Source organism: Leucoraja erinacea, chromosome 26, assembly GCF_028641065.1.
Source record: "Leucoraja erinacea ecotype New England chromosome 26, Leri_hhj_1, whole genome shotgun sequence".
Lineage (NCBI taxonomy): Eukaryota > Metazoa > Chordata > Chondrichthyes > Rajiformes > Rajidae > Leucoraja > Leucoraja erinaceus.
In genome coordinates, this window is record NC_073402.1 from 8,404,523 (window position 1) to 8,422,077 (window position 17,555).

Consider the following 17,555-nt stretch of genomic DNA (forward strand, 5'->3'; position numbering starts at 1 on the left):
CTAGTGTTACTTTGAAGCACGATTGCTGCAGAAAGCTTACAAACTGGTTGAGCAGGAGTACAGGATCATGTAATGACAGCTGGCCTGCTGACATGACATTATTACTCAACATTGCAGACTGAGTTTCACTGAACTTCCCAATGAACCACGCAATGTGTTCAAACAGGAAATAACAGCAAAACCACAATCACCAGGAAAAAAACCCGACATCAATGAGGGAAAGAAGTGACTTTCGCAATCCCAGAATGTCCCAGTGTTTATAACCAAATTTCTGAGTCTATTCACTGCCATGATATATGCAAAACAGATCATTCACACAGACCTGATGTCACCAATATAATATCAGCAGCACAGTGGCGCAGCAGGTAGAGCCGCTGTCTCACAGCACCAGAGACTCAGGTTCAATCCTGACCTCGGGTGCTGTCTGCGTGGAGTTTGCACGTTCTCCCTGTGACCACGTGGGATTCCTCCTGGTGCTCCGGTTTCCTCCCACATCCCAGACGTGCAGGTTTGCGGGTTAATTGGTCTCTGTACGCTTCTCCCAGTGCGTAGGGGATGAATGAGGGAGGAAAAGGGAAAACATAAAACTAGTGTGTGCACAGCTGATCAATGGTTGGCGTGGACTAGATGGGCTGAAGGGCCCATGTCTCTCAATCAATCGGTCAAATCCAGAGGGGGATGGAATCCTCTTATTCGTTGTCGTAATGAAACATAGAAAGCCCACGTGGTCACAGGGAGAACGTACAAACTCCATGACTTGCTACCACTGCACGGAGGAATACTTTAATATTTCCAGTCTCCTTACTACAAATTGAATATGGAGAGCATGCAAAATGATGCAAAAGGCTGTGCGTGCATAATTTACTTATTTACATGCTTAATTTCCTTATTATACTACTCTGGAGAAGGCCATTCAGCCCATCCTGGCTACCATAGTAATTCATCAGTTCCACTCCCTCTTTGGTCCTGTATTATATTTTCCCTCACAGGCCCATGGACTCCACCTGCCGCAGTCATACACTGCATAGTAACTTACAGAAGCCAAGTGACCCAGTGGTCTTTCTGTGGGATGTGACGAGGAAGCTGGAGAAATCCCCCAGGAAGAGCCAGCAAACTCCACTCAGAAAGCACCCGAGCTCAGGATCGAACACTAGTCACTGCAGCCACCACATGTGCCAAGTCCTCAAGATTATGAGAGTGCAGATGTAACAGGCCCATAACGTACAAGAGTCAGTCCAAAGGAGCCAAGAGTCAACTCAAGAGTGTCTAATTGTCGTAAGCTCCAAAAATGGAACAACAAAATTCAGTACTCATAAACTCATCATTTTCAATCTTTCCTCATATGACAGTCCCGCCCTATACAACTGCATAACATCTAATAAATTAAATATCAAGATTGCATATTGGTGTTTATATTCATGCTTAGGGTGTGGTCTTTGCTGGACAGACCATTTGTTACAGCAATTTGCCTGTGAAGATGTCCAGAGATGTTTGCCTTTGACAGGTTGCTACAGATCTACAGTGACAATGTGGTGCTGCTGACACAGAGGGGCCAGATGTGACAGATTCTAGTCCCCGCTACATCAGCTGACGCTTTTTTGACATCGACAGCTTCATGGTAAAACTTACTGCTACGAGTTTCATAACGTCTGAATCATCAATCATTGATAAACCATCTTAATATACTTTCAATTCTCAGCTTGTAATGGCTGATACTCTCAGCCTCTGGATTTCAAGTATACTCATTTAACCTCTGCATTCTCTTAGTTCCAGCCTTAAATTCACTTCTATGTTCACGTTCAGTATTGTTATCAGCTTTGAAGATCATTAATACTGTCTTGTCTAACTCCCTGCACATTCTGCTCATGGCAATGATGTTCTACAAGGATTGGACATGTAGGCTTTTTTGGACAGGATTACTCACCCATGGAATGTTTATGGGAATGTGGAGGAGGAATTTCATCTAAACAAGTCGGTTTCAATGAGATGATATTGCGGACTTGCACCATTGAAACCGACTCATTCCCAGTGTAATGACCTTGATATAGATTACAATCAGGAATGAATGGAGAGAACAGACACATTAGGTACAGGAGAAGGTCCAGCCCTTCAATGAGACCAGGACCTATCTGCATCACAAGACCATTTGCCAACGTTGATTCTGCAGATACCAGTTACAACCATGAGGTTTTCAACTGGGCAACTACTAAGTAAAATTGAGTATAGATGAGTCGGGAAGTCACATAGCAGCTCTTTATAGCTGGGCCAGCTGCATTGGGAGTAATATGTATAGTCATCCCCCCCCCCCCCCCCCCCCCCCCCATAGTTGCTCCCCTCTCCCCTCCCCCTCCCCTGCGCCACACCTGGACTCACACCTATTTCTCCCCTTCCTCTCCCTCTCCTCACTACATTCTCTGGCTTCACGATTCGCAACTCTTCAATCCTTTTGTCACACACATTTTGTTTTGTTCATCTCTGGCCTTTGACCCCCTCCAGTGTTTTTATGCCCCTGTCCAACAGGTAACCTGAACGGAAACCTCTGGAGACTTTGCGCCCCAGCCAAGGTTTCCGTGCGGTTCCCGGAGGTTGCAGGTGGTTGTTGGAGGTTGCAGGTAGTGGAAGCAGGTAGGGAGACTGACAAAAACCTCTGGGAACCACACGGAAACCTTGGGTGGAGCACAAAGTCGCCAGAGGTTTCCGTTCAGGTTACCTAAGTGGGACAGGGGCATTATTAGAGCCAGGAGCCTGTGGTGTTCGCAGTTTGTCCCGGTATTCACGGCAAGTCACACACCTGTACGTCTCGGTAGGACAGCAGGAGGTTCACCACAATGTCCGCACTCAGAAGCTCGACGCTGTCGAGGCGCTGCTGGATCCGTGCTAGTGCTTCCCGCAGCTCCTGCCCGTTGTACGTCTCCCTCGCTTTGCGAATGTCATTCCGAATGGTTTCCCGAAAATACTCACTGCAGAAGGAAAAGAGAAAGGAATGGTCTTTCAAGAGTCAAGTCAAAGGAGTTGTGTCCCAGATAGGACAATGAAATTCTTGCTTTCTGCAGCACGACAGAATATTGTAGGCATAAATACAGATCAGATCAGTGTGACCATATACCATGGAATACACACACACACACAGATAAAGTGCAATAGGCTGTTATAGTTCATAGTTTGTTTGAAGTTGAGTTTAATAATCTGATGGCTGTGGGGAAGTACCTATTCCTGAAACTGGATGTTGCAGATTTCAGGCTCCTGTACCTTCTACCTGATGGCAACGAGGAGATGAGTGTGTGGCCAGGATGGTGTGGGTCCTTGATGATGCTACCAGCCTTTTTGAGGCAGTGCCTGCAATAGATGCCCTCGATGGTAGGGAGGTCAGAGCTGATGATGGACTGGGCAGTGGTCACATCTTTTTGCAGCCTTTTCCGCTCCTGGACACTCAGGTTACCATCCCAGGCCACGATGCAACCGGTCAGCATGCTCTCTACTGTGCACCTGTAGAAGTTCGGGAGAGTCCTCTTTGACATACTGACTCTCCGTAATCTTATCCAATAATCGCCAGCAAACACAGCCAATTCCAATGCTGCCGCTCTGATGATTCCTCACATCCTCGTCCTTTCGTCAATGGAACTGTACTAATCCTTCAATGGTTTCTCCGGTTTGACAACATCTGGCCAGTGGTTAGGCAACATCTGGCCAGTGGTTAGGCTTTAAATGTCCCAAGCGCTTCTGTCTTTACTTTGAGCGCTTTCCACTATCCCAGGAGTTTTGCAGCATTTTGGCGAGCTCAGTTGGGTTGAGGCTCGGGCAAGTCAGCGTTGTCCGATAGCACTGCCCGAATACTGCCGCAAGGAAACGTCGCAGCTGGGACGGCAGATGAAATGTTGGCCTCTGTTCTATGTGTTTTTACATGCCCTCTGTTGTCCAACAAGTATTGGCCAATTTGGACAAATCTTCACATGTGTGGCCCTCCGAATCTTCCTATCACCGTTTAGTTACCTGGGCACGGATGGATGAGTTTGAGCAGCCGAACAGGCAGATGCTAACAGAAACATAATGAACATAGAACAGTACAGCATCCGAACACACAATGTTCAACACACATTGGCCCACAATGTCCGTGCCGAACATGATGCCAAGTTAAACTAATCTCCTCTGCTTGCACACGATCCATATCCCGCTATTCCCTTCGTATCCATGAGTCTATCAAAACACTCTTAAATGCCACTTTCATTTCAAATACATTTATTAGTTCTCCTTTAATCAACCTCAAAGAACTCTTATAAACTGGTCAAGAACTTACTAAAACCATCTGCATAATTGTATCATTTTGTAAATGTCTCCAACAGCAAGCATGAGGTTAACCGGCCGGGTTCCCTGCTTCCTGTTGCCATATTTCCTTGCGCAAAACTGCAACACTTGCGGTTTTCAAAAATATTGGAACCATTCCAGAATCAAGTGAAGATCCATGAATCTATGTTCCATGGATATCTATTTCCACTAGACACAAGAAACTGCAGATGCTGGTTTACAAAAAAAAAAGGCACATAGTGCTGGAGTAACTCAACGAGTCAGGCAGCATCTCTAAACAATAGGGTCTGAAGAAGCCTCGACTTGAAATGTCGCCTATCCATGTCCTCCAGCGATGTTGCTCGATCCACTGAGTTACTCAGCACTTTGTGTCTTTTATTTATTTCTCCTAATTCTTTTTGTACCTATGTCCGCCTTTCCAAAGTTAGCTTCCCCAGCCAAATTAGTTTAAACCTCCCCTCAGTACAAGTGACCTTCCCTGTGGTACATGACTCTGCCAATGTGTAGCCTTACCAACTTGTGCAAGTGTCAGGAATCTAGAGCCCCCCCTCCCTCCCCTCCCTCCAGCACCTTCTCGACAGCCAAGCACTATCCTCCAGAGGGAACTCCAGAAATTACAGCCCTTGGGGGGGGGGTCTTGCTTCTTAATCCATTTACTATATTCCTCAAAGTTTTTTTTCCCACCGGAGCGAGAATCTCACCAAGAATTAATCTGGGTCTCCTCCAGTAATTTTGTGAGGTGATCTATCAAGGGCACCAGTAGAGTCTCCAGGTTGAAGTGTGGCTGGAACATTTCCGTCAGACCCTTCATCATGCTGGCTTCACAGCAGAAGAGCTTCCCACTCGGTGTCACAATGTACGGGATGAAGGTGTAGTTTCCACTAGAGTCCTGGGAGGGGAGAGAGGGGGAGAGAGGGGGGGGGGGGGGGGGGGGGGGGGGAAGAGAGAGGCTCTAACAATTACAACACCATCCGTGACAACATCCAACGAAAGTCATTCAAACTGCCCTGTCAGAAAACTATTCTCGGCCACAACTGTGTTATATAGAACACAGCCATCAACGGGACCTGATTTAGACATGGATCAAAACTCTTGTTCTGCTGGTGATAGTCAATAGTTCTACACAGCTTTGGTAGATTTAAGTAGAACCATGGAACTGCAGATTAATACACATAAGGATACAAAGTGCTGAAGTAATTCAGCGGGTCGGACAGCATCTCTAGAGAACATGAATAGGTGATGTTTAGGACCTTTCTTCAATCAGTCTGAAGAAGAGTACATGACACATCGATGTTCTCCAGAGACGCTGCCTGACCCACTGAGTTCCTCCAGCACCTTGTCTCCTCCGGTGGATTTAACACGGCCTCCGTTTCACTTCCAGAGCAGTTGCAGCACATTTGATGAAGAGTGAATCGCACATTCTGTTCCCCAATCCAGAGCAACAACAGGATTGCTCACACAAAGACTCTCAATCAAGTTTGGTGAAGTGGGCTTATGGCCATCCAGAATTACCAAGTGCGGCTCACATTGGATTTAATTCCATCATCAGAGTGTAATCCACCGAACATTAATTCATCAGCTAACGCTCATTGAAACTTACAGAGCAACTTGTGAATTTGTGGGCATGAATTGCTGCAACCTGCACACATACTCATCTTTAATAGTTGTCAAGAAAAAAACTTACCATATTTTTCTGACAAACGATATCCTGTAAACAAAACAGAAAACAATCAGTAAAATATCAATCTGGACATATTTACAAAGCACAAATTGTGGAAGGGAATCCGAGTTAGTTACTCATTCATATCCGGGGGGAAACGATATCTTTGACCAGAATGCTGCCTTGATTAGACTGTATTATCTTAAAGGAAAGCTTAGACAAATCTGGATTGCTTTCTCCAGAATGTTAGAATTTGAGGTGAGACCTGATAGAAGTATATAAAACTGAGAGGCATAGATAGGGTAGACAGTAGAAACCTTATTATGTCGGGAATAGAGGGACACAGATTATGTGCAGATAGATCAGAGATGGTCTTGGCATCATGTTCGGCACAGACGTTGTGGGCCGAAGGGCCTGGTCTTGTGCTGTACTGTTCTATGTTCTATGAACAGCATGTAAGAATCTTCACCGGGTGAGGGAGGTAGTTTGATGTGTCGTTCACTCGCTGGATTATGAGGCTCTTCATTTATTTGTCAGTAAGAATTATTCCCACAGCACAGGGGGAGGGGGGGACCTCATGCCACTGAAGAACATTGCAAAAGGACACCAAGTGCTCGAGCAACCCAATGGATTGCAATGCCATTCTTTCCCACGGGGAAGGAACATAGTGAACCAAATAAAAATAGAAAATGCCAGTAACACTCGCGGCTGCATCTGTGGGAAACAGAGTCGATGTTTCAGGGTGTCAGACACTTCACCGGGATTACAGAGACACCCAGATCAGGCAGTGCTGGGGCAGGGTGTGGGGGTCTCCCAGCTTGTTGCGGGTACCTGGTTGCGGGCTGTCTTACCTGCAGTGACTGCAGCGTGGTTACGTTGTTGTCGCTGCACAGGATCACATTGTTCGTCATGCTGAAGCTCTCCCGGACACCAAGGTGATAGAAGAGTGACGAGTGGTAGTACGGGTCGGTCAACTCCACCACTGCAACATCTGTAAACAGCAGCACTGTTAACGGAGGGCCCCCACAAATCACCAGGCAACGGGATGTTTAAATGCCATGTGTACCAGCAACAGAACAATCCAATTCTTATTTGCTGCTGCCTAAAGGACCCGTCCCAGTTTCCCGAGTTATTCACGGATTCTCCCGAGTTTTCAAACTCGCTGAATGTTCGTAACGATTCTGTGGGAGTCCGTGGATAGAAACATAGAAAATAGGTGCAGGAGTAGGCCATTCGGCCCTTCGAGCCTGCACCGCCATTCAATACGATCATACCTGATCATTCAACTCAGTATCCCATACCTGCCTTCTCTCCATACCCTCTGATCCCTTTAACCACAAGGGCCACATCTAACTCCCTCTTAAATATAACCAATGAACTGGCCTCAACTACCTTCTGTGGCAGAGAGTTCCAGAGATTCACCACTATCTGTGTGAAAAATGTTTTTTGTACATATCGTAGCGGCTCATTATGCCAGACGTAGGTACAAGGGGCTATTTTTTTTACTCATGGACATTTTTCATCAGGCTGGAATAAACGTCCCGACTTACTTGATGCCCCGAGTACCAATGGCTGGTTTAACGAGCCGCTACGATGTATCCATGGACTCCTACCGACTCGTTACGAACATTCTGCGAGTTTGAAAACTCGGGAGAATTCGTGAATAACTCAGGAGAGTTCGTGAATAACTCGGGAAAGTGGGACAAGCCCTTTACAGACCCATTGATGTAGAACATAGAACTGTACAGCACAAGAACAGGCCCTTCAATGTCCGTGCCAAGCATGACGCCAAGTTAAACTAATCTCCGCTGTCTGCATGTGATCTATATCCCACCCTTCCCTGCACATCCATGTGCCTGCCTAAAAGCCTCTTAAACCACTATTGTATCTGCCCCCAGTACCAGCCCTGGCAGTGTGTTCCAGGCTCCCATCAGCATCTGTGCAAAAAGAAAAGTTGCCTGGCATATCTCCTTTAAACTTTGCCCCTCTCACCTTAAAGCTGTGCACTCTAGTCTTTGACATTTCCACCCTGGGAAATAAAGGTTCGGTCTAACACACTAATAAATACACACTAATCAATAATACAGTAAATTCATAATCAGTAATACTGGGTAACCAGACCATAATAGTGAAAAAAACATAATCTCCAGTGTAACCAAATTACAAAGTCCAGAATAGATCATGTTTGGTTATAGTTAATAGGTAGACAAAAATGTTGGAGAAAATCAGCGGGTTCAGCAGCATCTATGGAGCGAAGGAAATAGGCCAAAACGTTGCCTATTTCCTTCGCTCCATAGATGCTGCTGCACCCGCTGAGTTTATCCAGCATTTTGTGTACCTTCGATTTTCCAGCATCTGCAGTTCCTTCTTAAACACAATGGTTATGGTTAATGTTGTGCAGTCTTCACAAGCCTGGACTCTGCCTTGTGACATAAAGTGAGAATGAAAATGAATTGTTAATGAATTAATTGAAGTATTAATTGATAAACCCAACAATTCATTAAAAGTTCATTTCTGCCACATTCTTCATCTTCTGTAAAATCATGGTCGAATGCTCCCAGAAGTTTGCCCAATTAATCTCATTCCCTGGCGCAGAGAGATAAAGAGCAAGCCAAAGGAATAAAGTGACGTACGGCGTCAAGATGCTGCATACGGCGTTGAGATGCTGCGCACGCCCATCGAGGCGGTGCGTAGGGAGTCGAGGCGGTGCGTAGGGAGTCGAGGCGGTGCGTAGGGAGTCGAGGCGGTGCGTAGGGAGTCGAGGCGGTGCGTAGGGAGTCGAGGCGGTGCGTAGGGAGTCGAGGCGGCTGCGGGCCGGCAGGCCGTTGCCGCGCAAAATTTTTGAACACGGTCAATTTTTCGGAGCCCCGTGCGATGTCGGGACCAGCTCAGCACAACTCCATATGGCTCCGGCGATCGAAATGGGACCGGCCCCGCGAGGCCGTATGGCTCAAGCGACCACGTTAGGTCGCGCTTGCCGCATGGAGTCGCATGCTCGTGGGACAGGCCCTTTAGTCTTTAAAACAAGTTCATTCAAACCAGTGTGTTTCAAGTTCTACTAGCTTACACACTTCAAAAAACAATCTCATCTGAAAACTAAGCCATTGGATGCAAAGTTCCCAGACCAAAGGAGCTGGTGAATTTGGAATTAGTGCTACCATGTTGAGGAATCAGAAGCTGTTGTGGGGCAATTTAATTTTGTTTTTACATATAAAATAGTACAATATGTTGGAATCATTTCTCAAATGGGATGTTAATTATTACATTTAACTAACATTTATTGAGGAAATGAGGAAAATAACAAGGAATAAAACCTGATAGAGGAATATAAAATTGTGAGAGGCACAGATCGGGTAGACAGTCAGAATCTTTATCCCCAGGGTGGAAATGTCAAAGACTGGAGGACACAGCTTGCAGTCGAACTGACATACACAGTGAGAAGGACTTAGTGTTTAAGAAGGAACTGCAGATGCTGGAAAATCGAAGGTAGACAAAAGTGCTGGAGAAACTCAGCGGGTGCAGCAGCATCTATGGAGCGAAGGAAATAGGCAAAGTTTCGGCACAAAACGGTGCCTATTTCCTTCGCTCCATAGATGCTGCTGCACCCGCTGAGTTTCTCCAGCGCTTTTGTCTACCATAGTGAGAAGGACAACATTTAATGGAGATTTGCAGGTCAAGGTGGGTGCCTGTAATATGGTGGTGGAGGCAGATATCATAGTGGCATTTAAGAGGCTTTTAGATAAGCACATGGATATTCAGGGAATGGAGAGATATTGATCATGTGCATACAATGTGATTAGTTTAACTTGGCATCATTTTCGACATGGATATTGTGGGCCAAGGGCCTGTTCTTGTACTGTACCATTCCATCTTCACAAGTTCAAATCTTGCATCTGAAATGTTGCCATTTTGAACTCTGTAGTTAGTGATACAAAATTATTCGAACCACAGAATTTAATAACAAGCAGGAGGAATGCGACTTTGGAATGAATTATGTCATTAATCAACTTTGATGGAGACTCAGACAAAAATCCCAGTTAGTTATCCATTCAGTTATTGCCAGCTGGCTGCGGAGTAGGAAATGATTTGTTGATTGCATACAGATCAAACTAAAAAACAGCAGATGTTGGAAATCTGAAATAAAACAGAAAATGACTGAAATATTCAGTGTATCAGGCAGCATCTCTGGAGAACAAGTTCTGGTTGAAGATTGCTCATCAGTTTGCGACGAGCTTTTGATGCCACTGGGCCTCTACTCGTGGAGTTTAGAAGGATGAGGGGACCTCATTGAAACTAACCAAATAGCGAAAGGCCTGGATATAGTGGATGTGGAGGGGATGTTTCCACTAGTGGGAGGGTCTAGGACTGGAGGTCAAACCCTCAGAATTAAATGACGTTCCTGTAGGAAGGGGATGAGGAGGAATTTCTTTAGTCAGAGGGTGGTGAATCTGCGGAATTCATTAGCGCGTTACGCTGTGGAGGCCATCAATGGATATTTGTAAGGCATAGATGGATAGATTCTTGATTAATACCAGTGTCAGGGTTTATGGGGAGAAGGCAGGAGAATGAGGTTAAGAGGGGAAGATAGATCAGCCATGATTGAATGGTGGAGAAGACTTGATGGGCCGAATGGCTTAATTCTGCTCCTAGCATTTATGAACTTATGGTTAAGCAGTAAATGTAAACCAATCCAGAAAATCTGAAATCAACTATTTGAGTAAGACACAAAGTGCTGGAGTAACTCAGCAAGTCAGGCAGCATCTGTGAAGAGAATGCACAGACAATATTTCTTCTAACTGATTGTAGCATGGGGAGAGGGCTGGAAAATAGAGGAGGGGGCAGGACAAAGACTGGCAAGCGACCGTTGGATACAGGTGAGGGGGGGATTTGATTGATATATGGGTGGACAAAAGTTAAAGATGAAAAGACAAAACGGTGTCAGATAAGGAGAGAAGAGGAGATAAAGGCAGAGAGGGGGGATATAGAGGTAGGGGAACGCGGGTGGGGCGGAGAAAGGAGGGAGGCGGGAATGTGTCATGTGAACGCAAACCATTGGGATGGAGGGACAGGAGAAAGAGGGGGAGGAAAATGGGGGGGGGGGCTTACTTAAAATGAGAGAATTCTCTGTTCATACAGTCGGGTTGTAAGCTGTCCAAGCGGAATATGAGATGTTCCTCCAGTAGCAGAATCAGCGGTAACTCACTTTCTGTGCAATAGATCTAGTCACTTCTTCTGCTGATGCTCCATCTGTAAACCTTTCTCTCTCCACTATCACTATCTGACCTGACAGCATTTCCTCCCACAGTTTCTGCATGTTTTTTTTCTTTCTCCAGCTACTGTTAGGAAGTAGCAAACATAGTTGGAAGGTGTAAATATATAAAATGCAGCAGCCATTAATACAAGCACAAACCAGCCGTCAAACTGCTTCCCAATGTTAATGACAATGTTAATGGCAAGGACACTTGCAGGAACTAACGCGGCTCTCGATGGAGGGGGCAGAGTTACAGCTTACAGCAGGAGCTTTGGAAACTAACATACTGTAACAACCTCTCAACTGATACATGCACGAAGATAATCCGTTAAATAACATGACGTTCATCAATACTGTGAAACAATAAGTGAAATTCCAGGCATTAGACAATAGAAGGATGAAGCAAGTGTAGATACTGAACCAGGAAACGATAGACAATAAACTATAGACAATAGGTGCAGGAGTAGGCCATTCGGCCCTTCATTCACTGTGATCATGGCTGATCATCCACAATGAGTACCTCGTTCCTGCCTTCTCCCCATATCCCTTGACTCCGCTATCTTTACGAGCTCTATCAGAAGTGAGACTGTTGCATCCATTTGTCACTGTAGGCGGAGGCGGCTGCGGGAGGACCTCCAGCAGCCGGGTGAGTGGGCGGATCGAGCGCGGTTGCACGGGGCGGTGGTGGAAGGAGCTGACAGCATCACACTGGGCCAGGCCGACCACTATTTCATCGAGCCAGTGCCGCTAGGGCACCGGGCCTTAGCGTGAGAATATAAGAAATTGTGCAGAACCTTGGGTCAGGATCGGACATTTCAGACTTGGAAGTTGCAAGATAATGTAGCAACTCTATAGTTGCTGTTCCAGATGCATTGTATTCACGGATAGTGTGATTTAGCCGTACATCAGTAGTGAGGAAGATACTGGAGTCAATTATTAAAGATGTTACAGCAGCGCATTTAGAAAGCAGTGATGGAATCGGTCAAAGTCAGCATGGATTTATGAAGGGGAATTCATGCCTGATTAATCTTTTGGAATTTTTTGAGGATGTAATAAGTAGAATGGATAAGGGAGAGCCAGTTGGATGTGGTGTATCTGGGCTTTCAAAAAGTCTTTGACAAGGTCCCACACAAGAGATTAGTGTGCAAAATTAGAGGACATGATATTGGGGGTAGGGTATTGACATGGATAGAGAACTGGTTGGCAGACAGGAAGCAAAGAGTAGGAATTAACGGGTCCTTTTCAGAATGGCCTGCAGTGACTAGTGGAGTGCCGCAAGGCTCAGTGCTGGGACCATAGTTGCTTACAATATATATTAATAATTTAGACGAGGGAATTAAATGTAACATCTCCAAGTTTATGGATAACACAAAGCTGGGTGGCAGTGTGAGCTGTGATGGGGATGCTATGAGGCTGCAGGGTGATTTGGATAGGTTGGGTGAGTGGGCAGAAGCATGGCAGATGCAGTACAATGTGGATAAATGTGAGGTTATCCACTTTGGTGGCAAGTACAGGAAGGCAGATTATTATCTGAATGGTGTCACATTAGGTGAAGGGGAGGTGCAACAAGACCTGGGTGTGCTTGTACATCAGTCACTGAAAGATGTAATGCAGGTACAGCAGGCAGTGAAGAAGTTTTCCTTCATGGTGAGAGGATTTGAGTATAGGAGCAAGGAGGTCTTACTGTAGTTGTACAGGGCCCTAGTGAGACCGCACCTGGAGTATTGTGTGCAATTTTGATCTCCTAATTTGAGGAAGGCCATTATTGCTGTTGAGGGAGTGCAGTGTAGGTTCACCAGGTTAATTCCCAGCATGGCGGGACTGACATATGATGAAAGAATGGGTCAACTGGGCTTATATTCGTTGGAATTTAGAAGTGATGAGAGGATATCTTATAGAAACATATACATTTCTTAGAGGATTGGACAGGGTAGATGCAGGAATTAAAAAAAACAATGTTGGGGGAGTCCAGAACCAGGGGTCACAGTTTAAGAATAAGGGGTAGCCCATTTAGGATTGATACAAGGAAAAACCTTTTCACCCAGAGAGTTGTGAATCTGTGGAATTCTCTGCCACAGAAGGCAATTTCACTGGATGTTTTCAAGAGAGAGTTAGATTTAGTTCTTAGGGCTAAGGGGATCAAGGGATATGTAGAAAAAGCCAAAATGGGGTACTGATTTTAGATGATCAGCCATGATCACATGGCATTGAAGCCGGCTCGAAGGGCTGAATGGGCTATTTCTGCACCTATTTCTATGTTTCTATGTTTGTGCCTTTGAATATTCAGAGTTGGTTTTGTCAGAATGCGTTCCCATGGTAAAGGAAGAATTCTTTGAAACATTTGTCCACACCCGAATATTTAAGTAAACTGGAATTGTAACTATTGAGATTGCAGTTAATCCCTGTGGTTTTGTTTGGATTGAAGGGTATTCAAACCGTGTACTTTGTGAGTTGGTGAGGAATCCACCAGGTCTCCCCTGTGTGTCTGCCTGTGCTGTGTGAAAGCCTGTTATATGCACAGCTCCTGATTCTGTGAAGTCACATTGATCACCATGCCAATATGCGGCCTCCCGCTTTCAGAGATTCCCTTTCTCCTATCTCAATTCTTGGCAAGTTACAAACTTTCATTTTCTTTTACAGTTCTGACAAAAAAACGTTCAACCTGATTCCGTTCCTCTCTCCACAACTGCTGCCTGGCCTTTCTGATCCTTCTGAATTTGTAGTTGGCAGGGCAGTACTCTGCATATCGCCAACTTGCACAAGGCCTGTTGAGTGTTTCCAGTATTTTCAGTTTTTATTTCAGACTTGCACCATCTGCAAATTTGAACGATTTTCATTTCCCTTCCAGTTGTTTATAACTCAATGCCCTGCATCATATTGACTGATCCTGCTCTCCATAATCCATCAACTGACCAAGCTTCAGTAATTGAATTGAATTGAATTGAATACCTTTATTGTCATTCAGACCTTATGGTCTGAACGAAATTTCGTGCCTGCAGTCATACATACAATAATAAACAACAATAAACACAAATTAACATCCACCACAGTGAGTCCTCCAAGCACCTCCTCACTGTGGTGGAGGCAAAAATCTTAGAGCTGCAGTCTCTTCCCTCCTCTTCTCCCTCTGCACTGAGGCGATTCCCCACCGGGCGATGGTACAGACAGTCCCGCGGCTCACCGAACCCCGCAAACGGGCCGGCTCAAACACCGCGGCCCGGGGTGGTCGAAGCTGCCGCCCTCCAGTCCAACGGACGCAGCCGCCGGCCCGCGGCTGAACCCCGGACTCAGGTCACCGCCGCCAGAACGCCGTCCCAGCCACCGGAGCACCGTTCCAGGCCCAAGCCGGATCGCCCTCACGTGAGTGCCGTTCCTCCCTAGAGCTGGGCCGCTCCGACGGGAGCACCGTTCCAGCCCCGAGCCGGGCCGCCCTCACGGGAGCGTCACAGCCCCTCACGGGAGCGCCGTTCCAGCCCCGAGCGGGGCCGCCCTCACAGGAGAGTCTCAGCCCCGCGCCGGGCCGCCCTCACGGGAGCGTCACAGCCCCTCACGGGAGCGCCGTTCCAGCCCCGAGCCGGACCGCACTCACGGGAGCGAGCCCAGGGCAAGTCCTGACCGGCTCTGCCTCCGGAGTCTCGAGGTCGCCAGCTCTGCCATTAGGCCTCAGCGCAGACGGAGGCAGAGAAGGGTGATACGACAAAAAAGTCGCATTCCCCTGAAGGGAGAGACAGCAAGCCCCGTTTCAACCCCCCCCTCCCCGCCCACATAAACACAACCTAAAGACAAAAACTAACTAGACATTGCAGTGACACTTTGAAGGTTTTTGAAATGTCTTGAGAAAAGACAAACATGGCACGTTTATCAGCCACCTGGTCAGTGCATAAAACAGAAGATAGAATATGGGTCTCACTGCACAGAAACGGCACTTCAGGCCACCCCATCAATGCAATCATTTTGCCCATCTATACTAATCCCAGTTGCCAGATTAGGACCGTATGTTTTGCCTCTTCGGGTATCTATCTAAATGCCTCTTAAACATTATAATTGTATCTGATTCCACCACCTCCTCTGGCAGCATATCCCAGCTGTCCAGCAGGTCTGAGCATACATGCTGAAAGACAGAGGTTTTAGTCACGTGTTCTGGTAAACCACTGCATCCCTTCCAGAGCCTCCACATCCTTCCTGCATTGAGGCAAGTGGTATTGCATGCAATACCAGACACAGCTTCTATCTACTCATGTTGCCATCGTCAGGGAACTATGGACCTAGACTCCAATATACTTCTGGACATTGATGCTGATAAGGGTCTTCCATCATTTTTCCCTTACATTTCTAGGAATTTCTAAAGCAAAACATATAAATACACAAATCGGAACTGGAGTTAGCTCTGCCTCTGAAGATGATCACAGGTGAGACGGCTGTGACCTCAACTCCACATTCCATGCACCCATGGTACCTGCAGGCTTATCGTCAATCTACTTACCTCTGTCTTTAAAACATTCAAAGACTCTGCTTCCGCTGTCAATTGTAAAAATGAGTTCTAACTCTCTGAGAGAAAAAGTCGTGTGTCTTATATGAGACACAATTTAATTGTAAACAGTGTCTTCCCCTCTCAATTCTAGATTCTTCCACCATAGGAACCACCCCTACATTCACCCTCCCAACTCCTACGGAATCTTAAGTTTCAATCAAGTCCTCACTCACACTCCAAACGAGAGTAGATAAAGGCCTAACCTGCCCAACCTTCATAAATCAATGGGCCAATTCCAGGTATTAGTCTCATAAACTTTATCTGAACTGCATTCGCTATCTTCCTTCAATGAGGAGATTAATACTGTCCAGTGTTCAAACTTTCAATTATCAACTCAACTATGCCCTACAAAACTGACACATAACCAGCCTGTTTAGCTCAGAGTTTAAAGATACAGCATAGAAACAGGTCCTTTGTCCCACTGAACATTGATCACCTGTTCACAATAGTTCCATGTTATCCATGGGAGGAAATCCTGGGGAGGGAGGACGGGGGGCGGGGGATGTTCCCCCCCCCCCACCCCCCCCTATGCGTTGAGAGGGGGGGGACAATCCCCCCCATGTTTTGTAATCCGGACTTTATCAGACGCTTTCTAAGGGCTGAATCGGCCCGTTCGCGCGGCCTTTCAGCGCCCGGCACGGCTTAAAGTCAAACTGCTGCATAGAGGCGATTGAAGCCCCCGATGTTGAAGCCCCCCGCCGTCCGATGAAAGACCCCGCGAACGGGCCGATTCAAGCCCCACGATTCGGGGTGGACGAATCTGCTGCAGCTGGAGTTCGGAGTCGGTCACCAGTCAGCTCCCGATGTTACCGTCCACAGGGCCCGCAGCCTGGCAACCTCTCACAACCATACAGGCGACCCCCTGGTGACATGCCCCCTGGTGACACCCCATGACGTCGCCAGGAGTCGCCTGTATGGTCACGAGTAGTCTCCTAGTCACACAAAGAGTCACGGCGTCTTTCTGGTCGCCGCTGAATTTTCAACATGTTGAAAGTTTTCGGCGACCTATGACGGGTGCCGGCAGTTGCCGAAAAGGTCGCGTAAGTGGGACAGGCCCTTTACGATGTTCATCTATTACCTCACAGACAAGGCATTGAGAGTAATCTTTACCAATTTAAAGGTGTAGCCATGGGCACTCACATGAGCCCCAGCTCTGTCTGCCTTTATGTTGGTTACATTGGACAGTTCTTGTGTAACTGGCACCTTCCCCCAACTCTTCCTCTGCCTCTTCAATGACTGCATCGTGGCTGCCTCCTGCACCCGTGCAGAACTTGGTGATTTCATGAACTTTACCACTAACCCACCCTGCCCACAAGTCCAATTGGACTATCTCTGGACCACTTCCCTCCCCTTTTTTGATCTCTCTGTCTCCATCTTCACCGACAGACTATCGACTGATGTCCACGACAAACCTAACAACTCCCAGAGTTATCTGAACTACACTTCCTCTCACCCTGCCTCTGGCAAAGAGTCAATCCCTGCTCTCAATTCCTCCGACTGCCACGTCAATAGACAATGGACAATAGGTACAGGAGTAGGCCATTCGGCCCTTCAAGCCAGCACCGCCATTCAATGTGATCATGGCTGATCATCCCCAATCAGTACCCCGTTCCTGCCTTCTCCCCATATCCCCTGACTCTGCTATTTTTATGAGCCCTATCTAGCTCTCCCTTGAAAGCATCCAGAGATTCTGCCTCCACCGCCCTCTGAGGCAGAGAATTCCACACTCACCACTCTCTGTGAGAAAAAACGTTTCCTTGTCTCCATTCTAAATGGCTTACTCCTTATTCTTAAACTGTGGCCTCTGGTTC

The 17,555-nt window shown here is 46.7% G+C and overlaps 1 protein-coding gene across 1 annotated transcript in view; it reads right to left on the minus strand.

Moving 5' to 3' along the window:
• The window catches only part of si:ch211-1i11.3 (mitogen-activated protein kinase kinase kinase 5), a 125,053-nt gene that overhangs the window by 94,478 nt on the left and 13,020 nt on the right, over positions 1-17,555 (minus strand). Inside the window, 4 exon segments of the mRNA XM_055656092.1 lie at positions 2,792-2,960; positions 5,004-5,191; positions 5,987-6,010; positions 6,814-6,953. Coding sequence (XP_055512067.1) covers positions 2,792-2,960; positions 5,004-5,191; positions 5,987-6,010; positions 6,814-6,953 — 521 coding nt within the window.